The sequence below is a fragment of the Trypanosoma melophagium genome (assembly GCF_022059095.1).
Source record: "Trypanosoma melophagium isolate St. Kilda chromosome Unknown ctg37segment0, whole genome shotgun sequence".
Taxonomy (NCBI): Eukaryota; Euglenozoa; class Kinetoplastea; order Trypanosomatida; family Trypanosomatidae; genus Trypanosoma; species Trypanosoma melophagium.
The window spans coordinates 172,945-187,516 of NW_027125174.1; the positions used below are offsets into that span (position 1 = coordinate 172,945).

Here is a 14,572-nt window from a genome sequence, read left to right on the forward strand (position 1 = left end):
TCTTGTTGAATACATGAAGTTTTTTTTTTCTTACTTGGTTTGTTTCCACATATGTTCCCTTTTTGTTTTGCTTTTTTGGTTATTATTATTATTGTAACAATTTATTCTTTATTATTCTTGAATTATAATTATTCTCTTTTCATTTATTTATTTCTTCTATTAATTCAGTAACGTGCGAGCAAAAAAAAAGGGGGAGAAATAGTAAGAAAGAAATAACAAAGAAATAAAAAACATAGTTTGGTAGGCATAAGGGGTAGTGTATATATATATATATATATATATATATATATAGTTATACTATACAAAGCCGTTAAATAACAATGGTGCTGGAGTCACTTCCAACCCATCCATCCTCAATGGATGCTGGAGCAGTGATGAAAGCCTTAAATGTGCAGCTTAAACGTGGTCTCTCCACTACTGAAGTAGAAGAACGTCGTCAGAAGTTTGGTAGGAATGAACTTCCGGCGGAAGCGCCAACTCCTTTTTGGAAGTTGGTATTGGCACAATTTGAGGACACTCTTGTTCGTATTCTTCTTTTGGCTGCTATGATAAGTTTTTTCATGGCTCTAGTTGAAAAGAATGCTGCTGACTTTGTTGAGCCTTTTATTATTCTTTTAATTCTTGTACTTAACGCTACAGTTGGGGTTTGGCAAGAAAATCGTGCAGAAGGTGCTATAGAGGCACTTAAGTCATTTGTACCTGAAACTGCGGTTGTTCTGCGTGATGGAAAAACTTTTACTGTTCAAGCAGAAGATTTGGTTCCAGGTGATTTGGTTGAAGTGGCTGTAGGAAATCGTGTGGCAGCAGATATGCGTGTTGTGGAGCTCCACAGTACAACATTACGTGCTGATCAAGCTATACTTAATGGTGAATCTCTAGAAGCTATTAAACAAGTGGAAGCAGTAAAAGGACATAAAGATCGTTTTCCGGCAAGTATGGTTTACAGTGGAACAGCAATTGTGTATGGTAAAGCGCTTTGCGTTGTGGTACGTACAGGTGTTTCTACTGAAATTGGTGGTATTGAACGTGATGTACGAGAGCAAGAAGAAGTAAAAACACCATTACAAATAAAATTAGATGAATTTGGTGTTTTATTATCAAAGGTTATTGGTTACATTTGTCTTTCAGTATTTGCCATTAATATGATACGTTGGTATGCTGCTCATGAAGCCTCGCCAAATGAAAAATGGTATGAACGTTATGTAGAACCTGCGGTACATTGTTTAAAAGTTGCTGTAGCTCTCGCCGTTGCTGCTATTCCAGAAGGACTTCCTGCTGTTGTTACTACTTGTCTTGCACTTGGAACACGACGTATGGCAAAATATAACGCTTTAGTGCGTGATTTACCAAGTGTTGAAACCCTTGGTAGATGCACAGTTATTTGCTCTGATAAGACTGGTACGCTTACAACCAATATGATGTCTGTTTTGGAAGTTTTTACACTTAACCGTGATGAAGAATTGAAAGAATATGAACTTAAAGATTCTAAATATAATTTAATACCAAACGCTGTAACCTGTGGAGGGAAACCAGCTCCATCTGCCCTAGAGTTAGATGCTGCATTAGGTATGCTTTCTAATATTGCTGTTTTATGCAATGATGCCTCATTGCAATATAATTCTGATTCAGGTAGAGTTGAAAAGGTTGGTGAATCTACAGAGGCTGCACTTTTGGTAATGAGTGAAAAATTTGCAAACCCAACAGACTGTCAACGTGTAAATCAATTCCGTGCCCTTGCAGAAAGTAAGTGGACTAAAAATGCCACTCTTGAATTTACCCGTGAACGTAAATCAATGAGTGTACATGCTACTTCCACTTCTGTGGCTGGTCTTAATAGTCTCTTTGTAAAGGGTGCCCCAGAGGAACTCCTCCGCCGTTCGCAGAATATAATGCGAGATGATGGTGTTGTTATTCCCCTCACCGCCACCCATCGTGCTCGTCTTACGGCGCAACTTAATAACATGGCCGGTGGTCAACGGGCCCTGCGCTGCATTGCCTTTGCATTTAAACCAACTCAACCACTAAAGGAATTACGCCTCGGTGATCCTGCAGAGTTTGAGGCAATGGAGTCGGAACTCACTTTTGTTGGTGCCTGTGGAATGTTAGATCCACCACGTGAGGAAGTAGCAGAGGCTATTGCCAAGTGCCGTACCGCAGGTATTCGTGTTGTGGTAATTACGGGTGATCGCAAAGAAACAGCAGAGGCTATTTGCAGAAAACTTGGTTTAATGCCAGCTACAGAGACAGAAGAAGGATGGAGTTATACAGGACGTGAATTTGATGCTATGAGTCTCGCAGAGAAGCGACGAGCTGTTATGAAAGCAGTACTCTTTAGTCGCACAGATCCATCACACAAGATGCAATTGGTAAAATTGTTACAGGAACAAAAACTTATTTGTGCAATGACTGGAGATGGTGTTAATGATGCCCCTGCGTTAAAGAAAGCAGATATTGGTATTGCCATGGGAAGTGGTACAGAGGTGGCAAAGGCAGCAAGTAAGATGGTTTTGGCAGATGATAATTTTGCAACCGTTGTAAAAGCTGTTCGTGAAGGTCGTTCTATTTTTAATAATACCAAACAATTTATTCGATACCTTATTAGTAGTAATATTGGTGAGGTGGCATGTATTCTTGTAACGGGTCTATTTGGATTACCAGAAGCACTTTCACCAGTACAACTCTTATGGGTAAATCTCGTAACAGATGGTCTTCCTGCAACGGCTCTCGGTTTTAACGCTCCTGATGCTAACATCATGGAACAAGAACCACGTCGTATTGATGAACCTATTGTAAACGGTTGGCTCTTTCTACGTTATATGGTAATTGGTGTATATGTGGGTCTTGCTACAGTTGGAGGATTTTTATGGTGGTTCTTAACGCATGGCTTTACCTGGAAACAGTTAACTACATATGTTACTTGTACAGATATGGAAAACACGACATGTGCTATCCTTGCTGATCCAGAAACTGCTCGCGCTATTGCGTTATCTATTCTTGTGGTGGTGGAAATGTTGAATGCATTAAATGCGTTAAGTGAAAATGCCTCACTTGTTACGACACGACCATCCACTAATATTTGGTTATTACTTGCCATTTTCTCTTCATTGGCTCTTCATCTGACCATTATGTATGTTCCATTCCTTGCCTCACTTTTTAATATTGCTCCTTTGGGTGTGGATCCGCAAGTGGTACGGAATGCCCAACCGTGGAGTATTCTTGTTCCTTCGAACTTTGATGATTGGAAGGCAGTAATGGTATTCAGCATACCAGTGATCTTCGTTGATGAGGTTCTCAAGTTTATCGCACGAAAGATGGAGGCACGCCGTAGCAAGAAGAATGATTAGAGATTTTTTCTTTAATTCTTACCTATTTCTCTGACGCCAATAAGATAATTGGGTGTGCAGATATATATATATATATTATTACTAATTATCTGAAAGTGTCTGTTTATGTTATGTATATCTGTCTCTTTTTTTTTTTTTTGTGTGTATGCGTTTGTATTTTTTTTCTCTTTCATTTTTATGTAGAGATTTGCATTGCTAAAAGAGATCTTTGTGTGTACTTGGTTGGAGTAGGGCGTTAAATAGAGAAAGATGGATTTAGAAACCATGTGTGCGTACTTTATTTACCTACTCTTGTGATCTTGAGAATTAACAATGATAGTTGATGTTGGAAGAATGAATACACACGCACAACTGAAGAACGAGATAAAAAAAAACGGAAGGGGACAAAATATGAAAGTGTGTTATTGTTATTATTATTATTATTCTTACTTGTAAATAAAAAGGGAGAAAAAAAACGAATCCACAAAGAAAAAGAAATAAAATAACGGTAATAACAGTTCGATGAGAATTGCGAAAAGAAGAAGGACGAATGAAAGAAAAAAGAAAAAAAAACCCTTTATAGGTCTGAGAAAGGGGTGGGGATTTGTAAGTCACCCCTTTTGAAGGTATTATTGCCATCGGAGAGAATAGAGAAGCGGTGTGTGAAGAAGGAAAAGAAAGAAAAAAAAGATCAAAGAAAAGGAAGGAAAGAAAGAAAACCACGATGGTATTTATTAGAGGTAAAAGAGAAAAAACAAACAAAAAAAAAACAAAAACGGAATTGTAAGAGGCGAAGCCTTTCATACAACAGGGCTCCAATAACGTCGCGGTATGAGAGACAAAAACAAAAAAAATAAAATTCAGAAATAATCTAAAACATTTCTACTCTTTTTTCCATCGTGTATTTATAAAGTTGTCATGTTCATTATTTTATTGTTTTTTCTTTTTTTTTCCATTTCTATTTGTATTGTAAATAAATGTTTACAAAACCCGTATCTGGTGCTTCTTATAAATCCTAACAGACACTTTCAATCAGAATTCATATAAGTGGGTTGCAGGAATTACGCTTCCTTAAACGTAAAGCGAAGACAAATCGAGGCAGTAAAAAAAAGGTAGGGAAAGTCTAAGGGAATAAGCAGAAGGAATTTATTTTTCTTTTATTTGGATTTAATATATATATATATATATATATATATATATAACTGAGCAAATAGATTTACATCTATCCCAGGCGTAGTCAAATCGAGTCAATGAGCACACTTACCAACTCCCCTGTATATAAACAACTCTTCCGCCCACTTCGTACGAATTGGGTGCTTAGTGTTTGTGTGGCCACGGGCTGTGGAAGTGCACTCACGTACTGGTGGTACACCCGCACGATGAATGCGGTGCTGCGCCAGACGCAGGAGAACTGCCAGGCCATTGCGGAACGGGCATTCGTGCAGAGCCGACAACAGCTGAAGAGTCTTGAGGATGACTGGGCACGTGATATGAAGGCACGAGATGCGTTTGTGCGCCGGCTTGAACTGCAGAATGTTGAACAGACAAGAAGTATTGCGCGGTTGGATGCGGCGATGAAGTTGTGTATCGCACCCGGACCGCAGGTACCAGAGTAGTCTCTATAGTGTAATTGGTGTATATATATCTATATATATCTCGAGAGGGAGAGAGAGAGAGAGTAGAGGTATTTATTATTATTATTATTATTATTATTATTATTATTATTATTATTATTATTATTATTATATTATTATTAATTCTAGTGGTGTTGATTGTTAGGCGGTATGTTGTTGTGATTAGATGCTAATATCCTTGATATATTAGTATTCTTTGTTGTTTCCTTGTTTGTTTTTTTCTTTTTGGCTACCATGTGTCTTTTATCTGGGTTCATTCATTACCGCAAAGAAATAGGTGGACAGACACAGAAATCATAACAATCGTTTATGGAGTAGAATTTAAGTAAAAACAAAACAAAATTTACTATTTATTATTTCTTTCTTTGGTACTAATAAACTAGGTGATATAATTGTAATGAGAATAGTACATTGTTAAAAATGCTCTCTTACTTCTTCATTTCTCTTCCTCTTTCCCAAACATATTATACATACACAGAGAGTACAATATAATAATAATAATAATAATATATATATATATATATATATATATTAGTATTTATTTACCTCTTATCTCCCTTTTACTACTTACTATCTAAATAATGCCGCGAAAAGATCCGGATGTGTGGGATCCGCCAGATGATCTCCCACGTGTGGAGGAACCGCCGAGTGAATTTCTCCGCCACTTCGCCGATCGGGCCGTACGTGTGGGAAAAGACGGCAGTAACGCCCAACTCGTACGAGTTCACCGTCCAAATAACGCACAAAAGAAGCATACCAATATGAATAGTAATTCCCCACTCCAGAGGAATAATAATAATAATAATAATAATAATAATATCAATAGTATTACTCCTCCAAGACTGCGTAGTCAACAAACTGGCGGTATTGTAGCACCGGATGAACCGAAGCATACAAAACAGCCTATTATTCCTTTACAACCAGCACCATTGAAGTATATTAAGTCTTTGGGCAGTAATAGTAGTACTGGCTTAGGCCCGTTACCCAGTAATGGATCCGATATAGGAGGAAGTATGAAGAGTATCGTTTCACTAAATGGCGTTAAATCGGTGAATAATACATTAATGCATGTACAGAAGAAAAACGAATCATCTGTGGCAGCTACAGCTGTAATGATGCCACCACGTCTACTTCCTTTAGATACACTTTCTTCTTCTTCCACACAAGGTGGGAGGAAATCTCCTGAAGTTGTTTCTGTAGAACGTGTAGAGGCGACCGGACCAGTGGAATCATTCCCCTCCGCACATGTACCATTAGATAATTTGGGGGTTGTTGTGCAAACAGGAAAAGGTTTAAAATTACCGTTAGCACGTTTACCCCCACGTAAAATGAATTGGCATGCGGAAGAATTAATGCCTAAACCACATGCAATAAGAAGAGAAACACCTTTTAAGAACACACAGCAAAATAATGATGATGAATTTACTCATATTACAGATGATAGAACTGGTAGTCGTCCTTCCACTATGCATAGTTTAGATGAAGAGAGTAATAATAATAATAGTACCTTATTAGATGATTCCCCTCCCATTCCATTATATCAACCCACTGGTTTATTTTTTGTAGAAGATCCTCTTAAGAAGAAGAAGGGAAATGTAAAGAAATCTGCTATTAACCCTATTACGAATAGCACTACTACTACTACTACTACTACTACTACTAATAATAATAATAATAATAATAATAATAATAAAACCACTTCTATTGATGGTCATCTTGGTAATAAGCCACCTAGTGGTGGTATAAAGAGACCAGCAACAGATAAAGGACCTATTGGACGCAGTGATACAGCAAAGTCTAATCTTTTAATTGGAAAATACAAAATGAATTCTGCGCCTCCATCTGGTGTCATACCTCTTTCACTTCGACTTCAACCTTTACAACAGGAACGGCGGAAAGAAATGCAATATCCACCAAAACCTTCCACTACATCTGCAAGTAGTAGTTCCGCATTAACAGATAATAGGGATGATGATCAAGAGGATGTAAAAAAGAAACCAATAACATACAAGACTCACAATTTAAAAGAATATAGGGTTTTAATGGAACGGGTAGCCAATCTTAAACGTGGAGGACTTGGCCCAGCAGATACGGATGAACAGCGTCAGGCTAGAGAAAAGATGCAACGTCAACGTCAGTATGGAGAGTTAGTGGAGAAACAAACCGCCAACTTATTACGTGAAAAAGTACAACAACGACTTCAACAACAACAACAAAAAGAAGAAGGACGTGATGGATCTGTAGAAACAACAAGTGATGCGCCTGTAGTGAATAAACAACCACCGCCGCCAGAACGAATTCAGGCGCAAGAGCGAAGGGCACGTGCGCTGGAGTACGCGCGGCGCATACCAAAACCAGAAACGTCTGTGGGACAACAACAAAAACAACACGAACAACGCGGTGAAAATGACTCGCCCACTGCAGTTCAGTCAAATCCAACAAAATGGCGTACACCGCAGGAAGAGGCGGAATGGCGGCGGGAAAAGCGATTGATGGAGTTAGAGGCCAAACACCACGTTGATAGAGAACGAGTAGCGGCTGTTAAGAGATATTTGGGTCACTCATGATTCAACGTTTTTTTTTTCTTTGTTGTTGTTGTTGTCTTCCCTTTTATTGCTTTTTTTTTCTCTTTTTACTTTGCTGTTTTTTTTTTTTTCGTTTGTATCTGTATTTTTGAGTTTCTACTCTTCTTCTTCTAGTTACTACTACCTTTGATGTGTCTGTAATGTGTGTGTCTATTTGTATGAATTTTGAATACAAACGAAAAAAAAGATGAAAAACGTGAAGAATATTATTGTGCTCTCGCTTGTTTTTTTTTTCTTTTCTCATGGGAGAACGTGAGCTGTTGATCAATTTTGATTTTGTTTTATCTCGTGTGTTTTAATATTAAATTGCGTTTTTTTTTTTTTCTTATGATAATTATTATTCTTCATCATTATCTCTTTCTTTTTACCTCTTTCTTTTATTCCCTTTTTTTTGTTATCACACAATTGCTATATTTTATATAGTAGGGTAAAAGAAATATTTATTTATATTCCTTTTGCAATATTCCCTATATTAACCTACATCAAATTATATTTGTATAGAGTATCTATTTATTTATCTATATTTATATATTTATAGGAAGTGAAAGTGGGTTTATCAGGGAAACGAGAGTAATAAACAAATATGAGCTACTTACCTTGCAGAAGAAGTCTGAATTCTGATTACAACAAGAGTACCAGTACAACCCCTAATCATACATTCGCTGTTCCTACTTCTGGTCTTCAACGGAGTAATAAGAAAAAGGATTCCATTGCATCATTGGATACAGTATCATCTCTAGTAGACTTAGCCATACGTAGTGGCTGTAAAGATGTACTGCATCGAAAGTGTCATCAACTTATCGAACGCATTACTTTTTTAGCCGATGGCATCATTGAAACAACATCCACGGCATTAGATGATGGTATAACAGAAAGTCCAGAACCGCGGAGGGTATCACAGAAACACGTTGATCCAATGAATGCCATCTCAACAGCAACAAGAACAACAACAACATCAGCAATACCACTTGCTAGAGAGAAGTCTGGAAGCATCAGAAATGCCACTAAGAGTAATACCAATACTAATAATAATAATACTAACACTATCACTAATAACAATAGTAATAATAGTAGTAATAATAATGGTGTACAAAAAATGAAAAGTGTTGGTGGTGCTTCTGCTTCTGCTTCTGCTAGTGCTGTTGTTAACAATCAAAATGGTGTACGTTCGCATTCCTCTTCCATTTCACGTAATGCGGGTGATCGCCCATTATTGGGTATGCCGGCTGTATTGGCTGTGAAGGAGGAACCCCGTGTGGGGGAAAATAGACTAAACGGCCATACAAAACGAAATGAAAAGTCTAAGTCACCTCAGCCGAAAGTTCCCGCCACTCGTCCCTTACACAATTCTGTTTCTAGGGGACGTGTGTATGAATCTTTAGGTGAGTTATTATACTCTACAGGCACACGTGATGCTCGACCGCTATTTGTAGAAGAGCGAGAACTTAGTGAAGAAGACGTGCGTAAAACGCTATCATTAGTCTCACCAACAGATCGTATTTTATATTGTGAGTTATTACATGTGCAATCCAGTGAAAATGTCTCTTGTATATCATCTGTATCCACATCACACACAAATGATACCACACGATTTCTCCGTTATGGTTCCTTTACAAAAGCGATTTATTTACATGCCCCTGTAGATTTCTATACGGCATTGGATGTGAATACAGTTACGACTCCCGGTAAACCATCGGTACAATTTAAAGGCGATTGTGGTAAATTCGTTTCTTCGCCATCACCTTCACTGTTAAGTGTGAGGAGTTCAAATGCGAAAACGAATAGCGTGAAAACAGCTCCATTTAGAGAAACTCGTCATGAAACACAATCCAACAACAATACTTCCAATACACGTGCGAAGAGTTTACCTATATCTACAACATCCGTCACCAAAGTTCATAAAAAAGAAAAAACAAATAATAATAATAATAATAATAGTATTTCTACACCAGCTCCTGTAGTGTGGTATCCCACACTTCCTGTGCAAGTTTCAAATCCATTGGGAAGAAAGGTGTCATCAAATGAACGATCAACGAGTCAAGGAAGGTTTAATGGTGAGTACAAAAGTGGTCGTACTTGTAATAGTAGAGAAGTCAACTGTAGTAATAGTAATGTTGGATATTTTGATGCCGATGGTAATAATAATGATGGTAATTATGCGGATGTGGATGTGGATGATGATGATGATAAGAATGATAGCATTTGCATTACAAAAGAAAGCTATAATCCACTTTTTCTTAATATTGCAGGGCATTTGTGCAGTATCTTTTTCACCCCTGCACTTTCTCATCATGGGAAAAGAACGAGAGGTGTTAGTTTGCGCATACACCACGATAAGCCGATTGAACTCTGTGTGACTCTTCCGGCATCTCCAGCTTGAAAGTTTCTTAGATTATCATCAGCATCATTATTATCAAAAGGGGTGATAAAAACATATTATATTTATTTACTTATATAAATACAACAGCGAATGTATATGAGGAGCTGGGAAACCAATAATGCAAAAAAAAAAAAAAAAAACGAAAATGAGCGAATTGAAGAGGGTAAAAAGAAAAAAAAGAATCAACGATTGAAGAATCCACAAGTGATAAAAACAAAAAAAATAAGGAATGGTTTTTTTTTTTTGCTGCGTGCTTGTATTTGCTGGTTCTTTTTCTTTTAGTGTTTTATTATCTTTATATATATATATATATATATATGGATACGTTTTCATCGTTGAGATAAAAGAAGGAAAAAAGAAAAAGAAACTACGGTTATGAAATTCTGGGCTTATGTGCATGATCTTCGTGCAAATTGAATTCATGATATAGACATCTTTTTTCCTATTAATTTGGTAAAATGTTTTTTTCTTTCTTTTATTCCTTCTTTACTTATTTCTCTCTCTCTCTCTCTCTCTCTTTGTTTGTTTGTGAATATATAATATGTGTCTCTGTAGGTGTGTATGTTAGGCCCTTTTTTTAATTTATTTGTATACATTTGCATAAATAATTAGTTGGGGGCAAATTGTCTTTCTTTGGTTGTTTGCTCGATATTATTATTATTATCATTATTATCATTATTATTATTGTATATTGTTTATAAATAGTTGTCTGTGTGTTATGTGGAGACACCGTGTATCATCTGCTGTAGTGATTGGCCTGGGAACTCCCGATAGATTCACGGGGAATCACAATAAGCAGAAGCGAAACTATATACTAGCCATCATGCATACGGGCTTTTTTAACAGTGTGGTGTGTATAGCACGACGTGGGGTGAAATTGTCTAATCCTATTGGTAAACAAGGTAGTCAACACTATGGTGTGGAGCCAAAGATGGAAGCTGGAAAAGATGTTCAACTTAAACATACAGAAATGTATGATGGATATACGGATGACTTTGGTGTATTTAAGGAAGGTCCTCCTACGGCACTACGTTTGGAGTATGTACGTTCACCAGAGCATGGATATTCACAACAATTACTACAGAAAGATATTTGGTCTCCTTTTCAAGTAAATGCTAATATGATGATGTATACGCCATTATATTATGATTGGAAGGGGTTTTCAAGTCGTGATTACTGGGGACATCGTAGTGGAACGAACCCGGGAAGTAAAGTCTTACTTGGACATTATAGACGTGTAGAGGAACGATCGTGGGGATATCGTGTTATGGTGAATCACAAACCACAGAAACGTGTACCCAAGTGGTTAGCATGTGTGCTTCACTTACCACGTAAAAAAACATTTATAGGCTTTTTCCTCTACGCTAATGGTGCCTATGTGGCCGAGCTACTCACATACAAACAACTCCCGCGTATTTGCTATAATAAACCCTTTCAAGGGTGTATGCCCACTATTGGACAAACCATATCTTTAAGTGAAGTCACTTACGGTAAGGAACTCCACTCGGTGGAAATGTATCCCGGACATGGTGGAGTTATCTGTCGAGCGAGTGGCACGGCAGCGGTGGTGTTGCGTGGATCGGAACCGAATCTCGTTCCACTCTTATTACCATCGAAGGAAGTGCGTTTATTTGAACACCAATGCCACGCCGTGTTTGGCAGACGGGCGGGGGTGATGTATCGCTATCAACGTAATTACGGGAATCGTAATGTGGAGGAGAATATGCCGCATCGACCGAAAGTACATTCCAAGACAAAACGGGTTTCAAGTCATCCTGCAGGTGGTGGAAATGGCGGTTCATCTAATTTACTTGTGCCGCTGGATTGGCGTATTCACCCACGCAATGCGGTAAAAACAAAGTATTGGCTCTCGGGTTATATTCTGCGTGGACGGCAGTATAATAAGAGTCAGACGGTAGCGGATATAAAATCAAAGACATATAGCTGGGCCAATCGGGATCCTGTTTACCGTTAGGCAAAGAAAGAAAATAGGAAAGGAAGAAAGAAAGAGAGAGAGAATGAGAATGATGTGATTGTAACTCAGTTTTGTCTTCGTGATAAGTTTGTTTTGTTTTGTTTTGGTTCTTCTCATCTATCTACCTCTGTGTGTGTATAAAGATTCCCTTTTTGTCTTGTTTTTTTTTTTTTTGTTTGTTTGTATCTGTATTTTTTTTTTTTTTTACTGATCATTCTCCCTCTTTAATTCTTCTTGACTTTGTTATTACTATTGAGACTCTCTATAGCCAATAAACAAGGATCAATAAGGTATTTTTATATTTTTATCTAGTTATACTACCTACTACACTTACAACTCTTATCTTATTTTTACTACGAACATTTATATTTCTATATATTTTTAAATTTCAGCAAACCTACACATATTACTATAGCCTTACACACAAGAAAGAAAAAAAACAAGGAAACAACATCAAGAAAAAACGAAAAAGAAGAGAGAAAAGAAGAATAATAAAGAAAACAAGACAACAATATATAAACAAACAAAAGCAAAGGCAAAGAAATGTCTATGTTTCGTCGTGCTGTTGCCACCTCATCTTGCCCGTTAGGCTGCAATGCCTTTTTGCGTTATTTCAATACTTTGCCTAATCTCTTAAAGCCTAATGGGGCTCCTGCAGAGTTGCCCAAACTGAACTTTAACTGGAAAGAAGGATGTGTACCAGTGTTAAGTTCACGTCAGATGGAACTGCACTACACAAAACACCACAAGGCTTATGTGGATAAATTGAACGCACTGGCAGGCACTACATATGATGGAAAAACAATAGAAGATATTATGCGGGATGTGGTGAATGATGCAGATAAAAAGGTATTTTTTAATCAAGTGGCACAACACTTTAATCACACCTTTTACTGGAATTGCATTACACCTAACGGCAAACCCATGCCAAAACCCCTCGCCACCGCCATTGCCGCCCAATTTGAATCTGTGGATAAGTTTAAGGAGTTATTTACGCAGTCAGCCGTAAACAACTTTGGATCTGGATGGACGTGGCTCTGTGTGGATCCATCTAAAAAGTCCCAACTTGTGATTGATAACAGCAGTAATGCGGGATGTCCGGTTACGAAGGGACTACGCCCTATCTTTACGGTGGATGTGTGGGAACATGCGTATTATAAAGACTTTGAGAACCGCCGGCCGGATTACTTAAAAGAGATTTGGTCCGTGGTGGATTGGGAGTTTGTGGCGGACACGTACACAAAGGCATTAAAGTAAGAAGTACGTGTCTCTCTCTCTCTCTGTTGCTTTGTATATATATATATATATATATATATATGGCAGAAGGAAAATGAAAGAAGAAAGGAAGCTATAATGCAATGAAAATGTTAACCGGGAGAGAGAGAAAGTGTTTGTGAAAATGTTTATTTTTGCTTTTTTTTTTTTTTAACGAACGGCTACATGTTTTTTTGTTTTGTTTTCCTTCTGCTTGCCAATATTGTTGTTTCTCTTTTCTTTTTTCCTTTCGAGCTCGTCTTCTTTTGATCTTGCTACTGAATGTCATTCTTCAGTCATAAACGAGTGGAGTGAGGAGGGAAAATGAAAAAGGAATTAAAGGAAGAGAATACTCTTAATTAGATGTGGTGATCGATTCTTTTTTTTTTTTTGTTTTTCGTGCGTTTTTCATATTTTTTTATCTTTGATTATGCTACTCAATATTTCTGATTCTTTGTATTTGTCTGTTTTTTTTCCGTTTTATTTTACCTTAGCGTTTTCTATTTCTTTTCTCATATCCACTTTCCTCTGGAGAAGAAGAAAACAAAAGAGATAAAAGAAAGTAATTACATTTACTCCAATTGTTATATACATCGGAGTAAGAAAGGACGTACCTAAGTAAGTGAGTCCGCTGACGGTAATACAGACCACAGAAAAGGACCATTCCTTTATTACTATTACTATTAGTATTTAGAATATATATACATATATATATATATATATATAGGCTATTTCCCTTCCTATTCCCTATTCTCCCCGTATTTATTCACCATGCAGGGCCAAATGATGATCATGCAGGCGATGGAGCGCTACGCCATGTTTGATCTCGCCAACGACGTCCTCGAGCAGTGCTGGGATGTCTGCTACGATAGAAATCTCACGGCCGCCGAGTTAAAAGGCGGGGATTTGCCCGACAGTAAATTGAGAAAGATGGAGGCCTGCCAGCGGAAGTGCATCGCCCGCCACTTTGAGGTGATGAAGTTGATGAATGGGGCGAGGGAACTGCGGGAGAAGGAGGCGATGCAGGGACTTCCGCCAGGATCACTCAGTGCAGAGCAGTAAATAGTTATAATAGTGGAGTGTATTGGGATTTATCTATAAACAATGATAATAGTGATAATAATAATAATAATATGGTTATAGGAAGAGAAGGAAAGATGGAAGGTGAAATATAATTGGTGGAATATATATATATATATATATATATATATATATATATATTAGTTGTTGGTATTGTTGGTTGGTTTGAGAGAGAAACAGAGAAAGAAAGAAAGAGATTGTGTGTACGGAGGGGTATCTTCGTAATAGGGAATGCAATGGATAACTATTGGAGTTATCTTGTTAGTACTTTTTATAGCCATTTGTGTACGTTATAACTCTCTTTTTTTTCTTCGATTTGCATTGATTACATTCTTATAAGT

General features: G+C 37.4%; 7 protein-coding genes across 7 annotated transcripts; all 7 read left to right on the forward strand.

Moving 5' to 3' along the window:
- Positions 1-320: 320 nt before the first annotated feature.
- LSM04_003782 (Cation-transporting P-type ATPase) lies at positions 321-3,344 on the forward strand (the record flags this gene model as incomplete). Its single annotated transcript, XM_067335850.1, has 1 exon — positions 321-3,344. One exon carries the CDS (start codon positions 321-323, stop codon positions 3,342-3,344), a length of 3,024 nt encoding a protein of 1,007 aa, XP_067188362.1.
- Positions 3,345-4,573: 1,229 nt separating this feature from the next.
- LSM04_008344 (uncharacterized protein) lies at positions 4,574-4,939 on the forward strand (the record flags this gene model as incomplete). Its single annotated transcript, XM_067335851.1, has 1 exon — positions 4,574-4,939. One exon carries the CDS (start codon positions 4,574-4,576, stop codon positions 4,937-4,939), a length of 366 nt encoding a protein of 121 aa, XP_067188452.1.
- Positions 4,940-5,538: 599 nt separating this feature from the next.
- On the forward strand, positions 5,539-7,524 carry LSM04_004619 (Jhy protein; the record flags this gene model as incomplete). Its single annotated transcript, XM_067335853.1, has 1 exon — positions 5,539-7,524. The coding sequence occupies one exon, from the start codon at positions 5,539-5,541 to the stop codon at positions 7,522-7,524; it is 1,986 nt and encodes a 661-aa protein (XP_067188376.1).
- A 601-nt stretch (positions 7,525-8,125) lies between these two features.
- LSM04_005869 (uncharacterized protein) lies at positions 8,126-9,922 on the forward strand (the record flags this gene model as incomplete). The annotated part of the gene is made up of 1 exon (XM_067335854.1): positions 8,126-9,922. The coding sequence occupies one exon, from the start codon at positions 8,126-8,128 to the stop codon at positions 9,920-9,922; it is 1,797 nt and encodes a 598-aa protein (XP_067188411.1).
- Positions 9,923-10,640: 718 nt separating this feature from the next.
- LSM04_002705 (Ribosomal protein L2) lies at positions 10,641-11,897 on the forward strand (the record flags this gene model as incomplete). The annotated part of the gene is made up of 1 exon (XM_067335855.1): positions 10,641-11,897. The coding sequence occupies one exon, from the start codon at positions 10,641-10,643 to the stop codon at positions 11,895-11,897; it is 1,257 nt and encodes a 418-aa protein (XP_067188346.1).
- A 543-nt stretch (positions 11,898-12,440) lies between these two features.
- Positions 12,441-13,154, forward strand: LSM04_002440 (Manganese/iron superoxide dismutase; the record flags this gene model as incomplete). Its single annotated transcript, XM_067335856.1, has 1 exon — positions 12,441-13,154. The coding sequence occupies one exon, from the start codon at positions 12,441-12,443 to the stop codon at positions 13,152-13,154; it is 714 nt and encodes a 237-aa protein (XP_067188342.1).
- Positions 13,155-13,922: 768 nt separating this feature from the next.
- On the forward strand, positions 13,923-14,213 carry LSM04_004149 (Tim10-like; the record flags this gene model as incomplete). Its single annotated transcript, XM_067335857.1, has 1 exon — positions 13,923-14,213. One exon carries the CDS (start codon positions 13,923-13,925, stop codon positions 14,211-14,213), a length of 291 nt encoding a protein of 96 aa, XP_067188368.1.
- Positions 14,214-14,572: the final 359 nt, after the last annotated feature.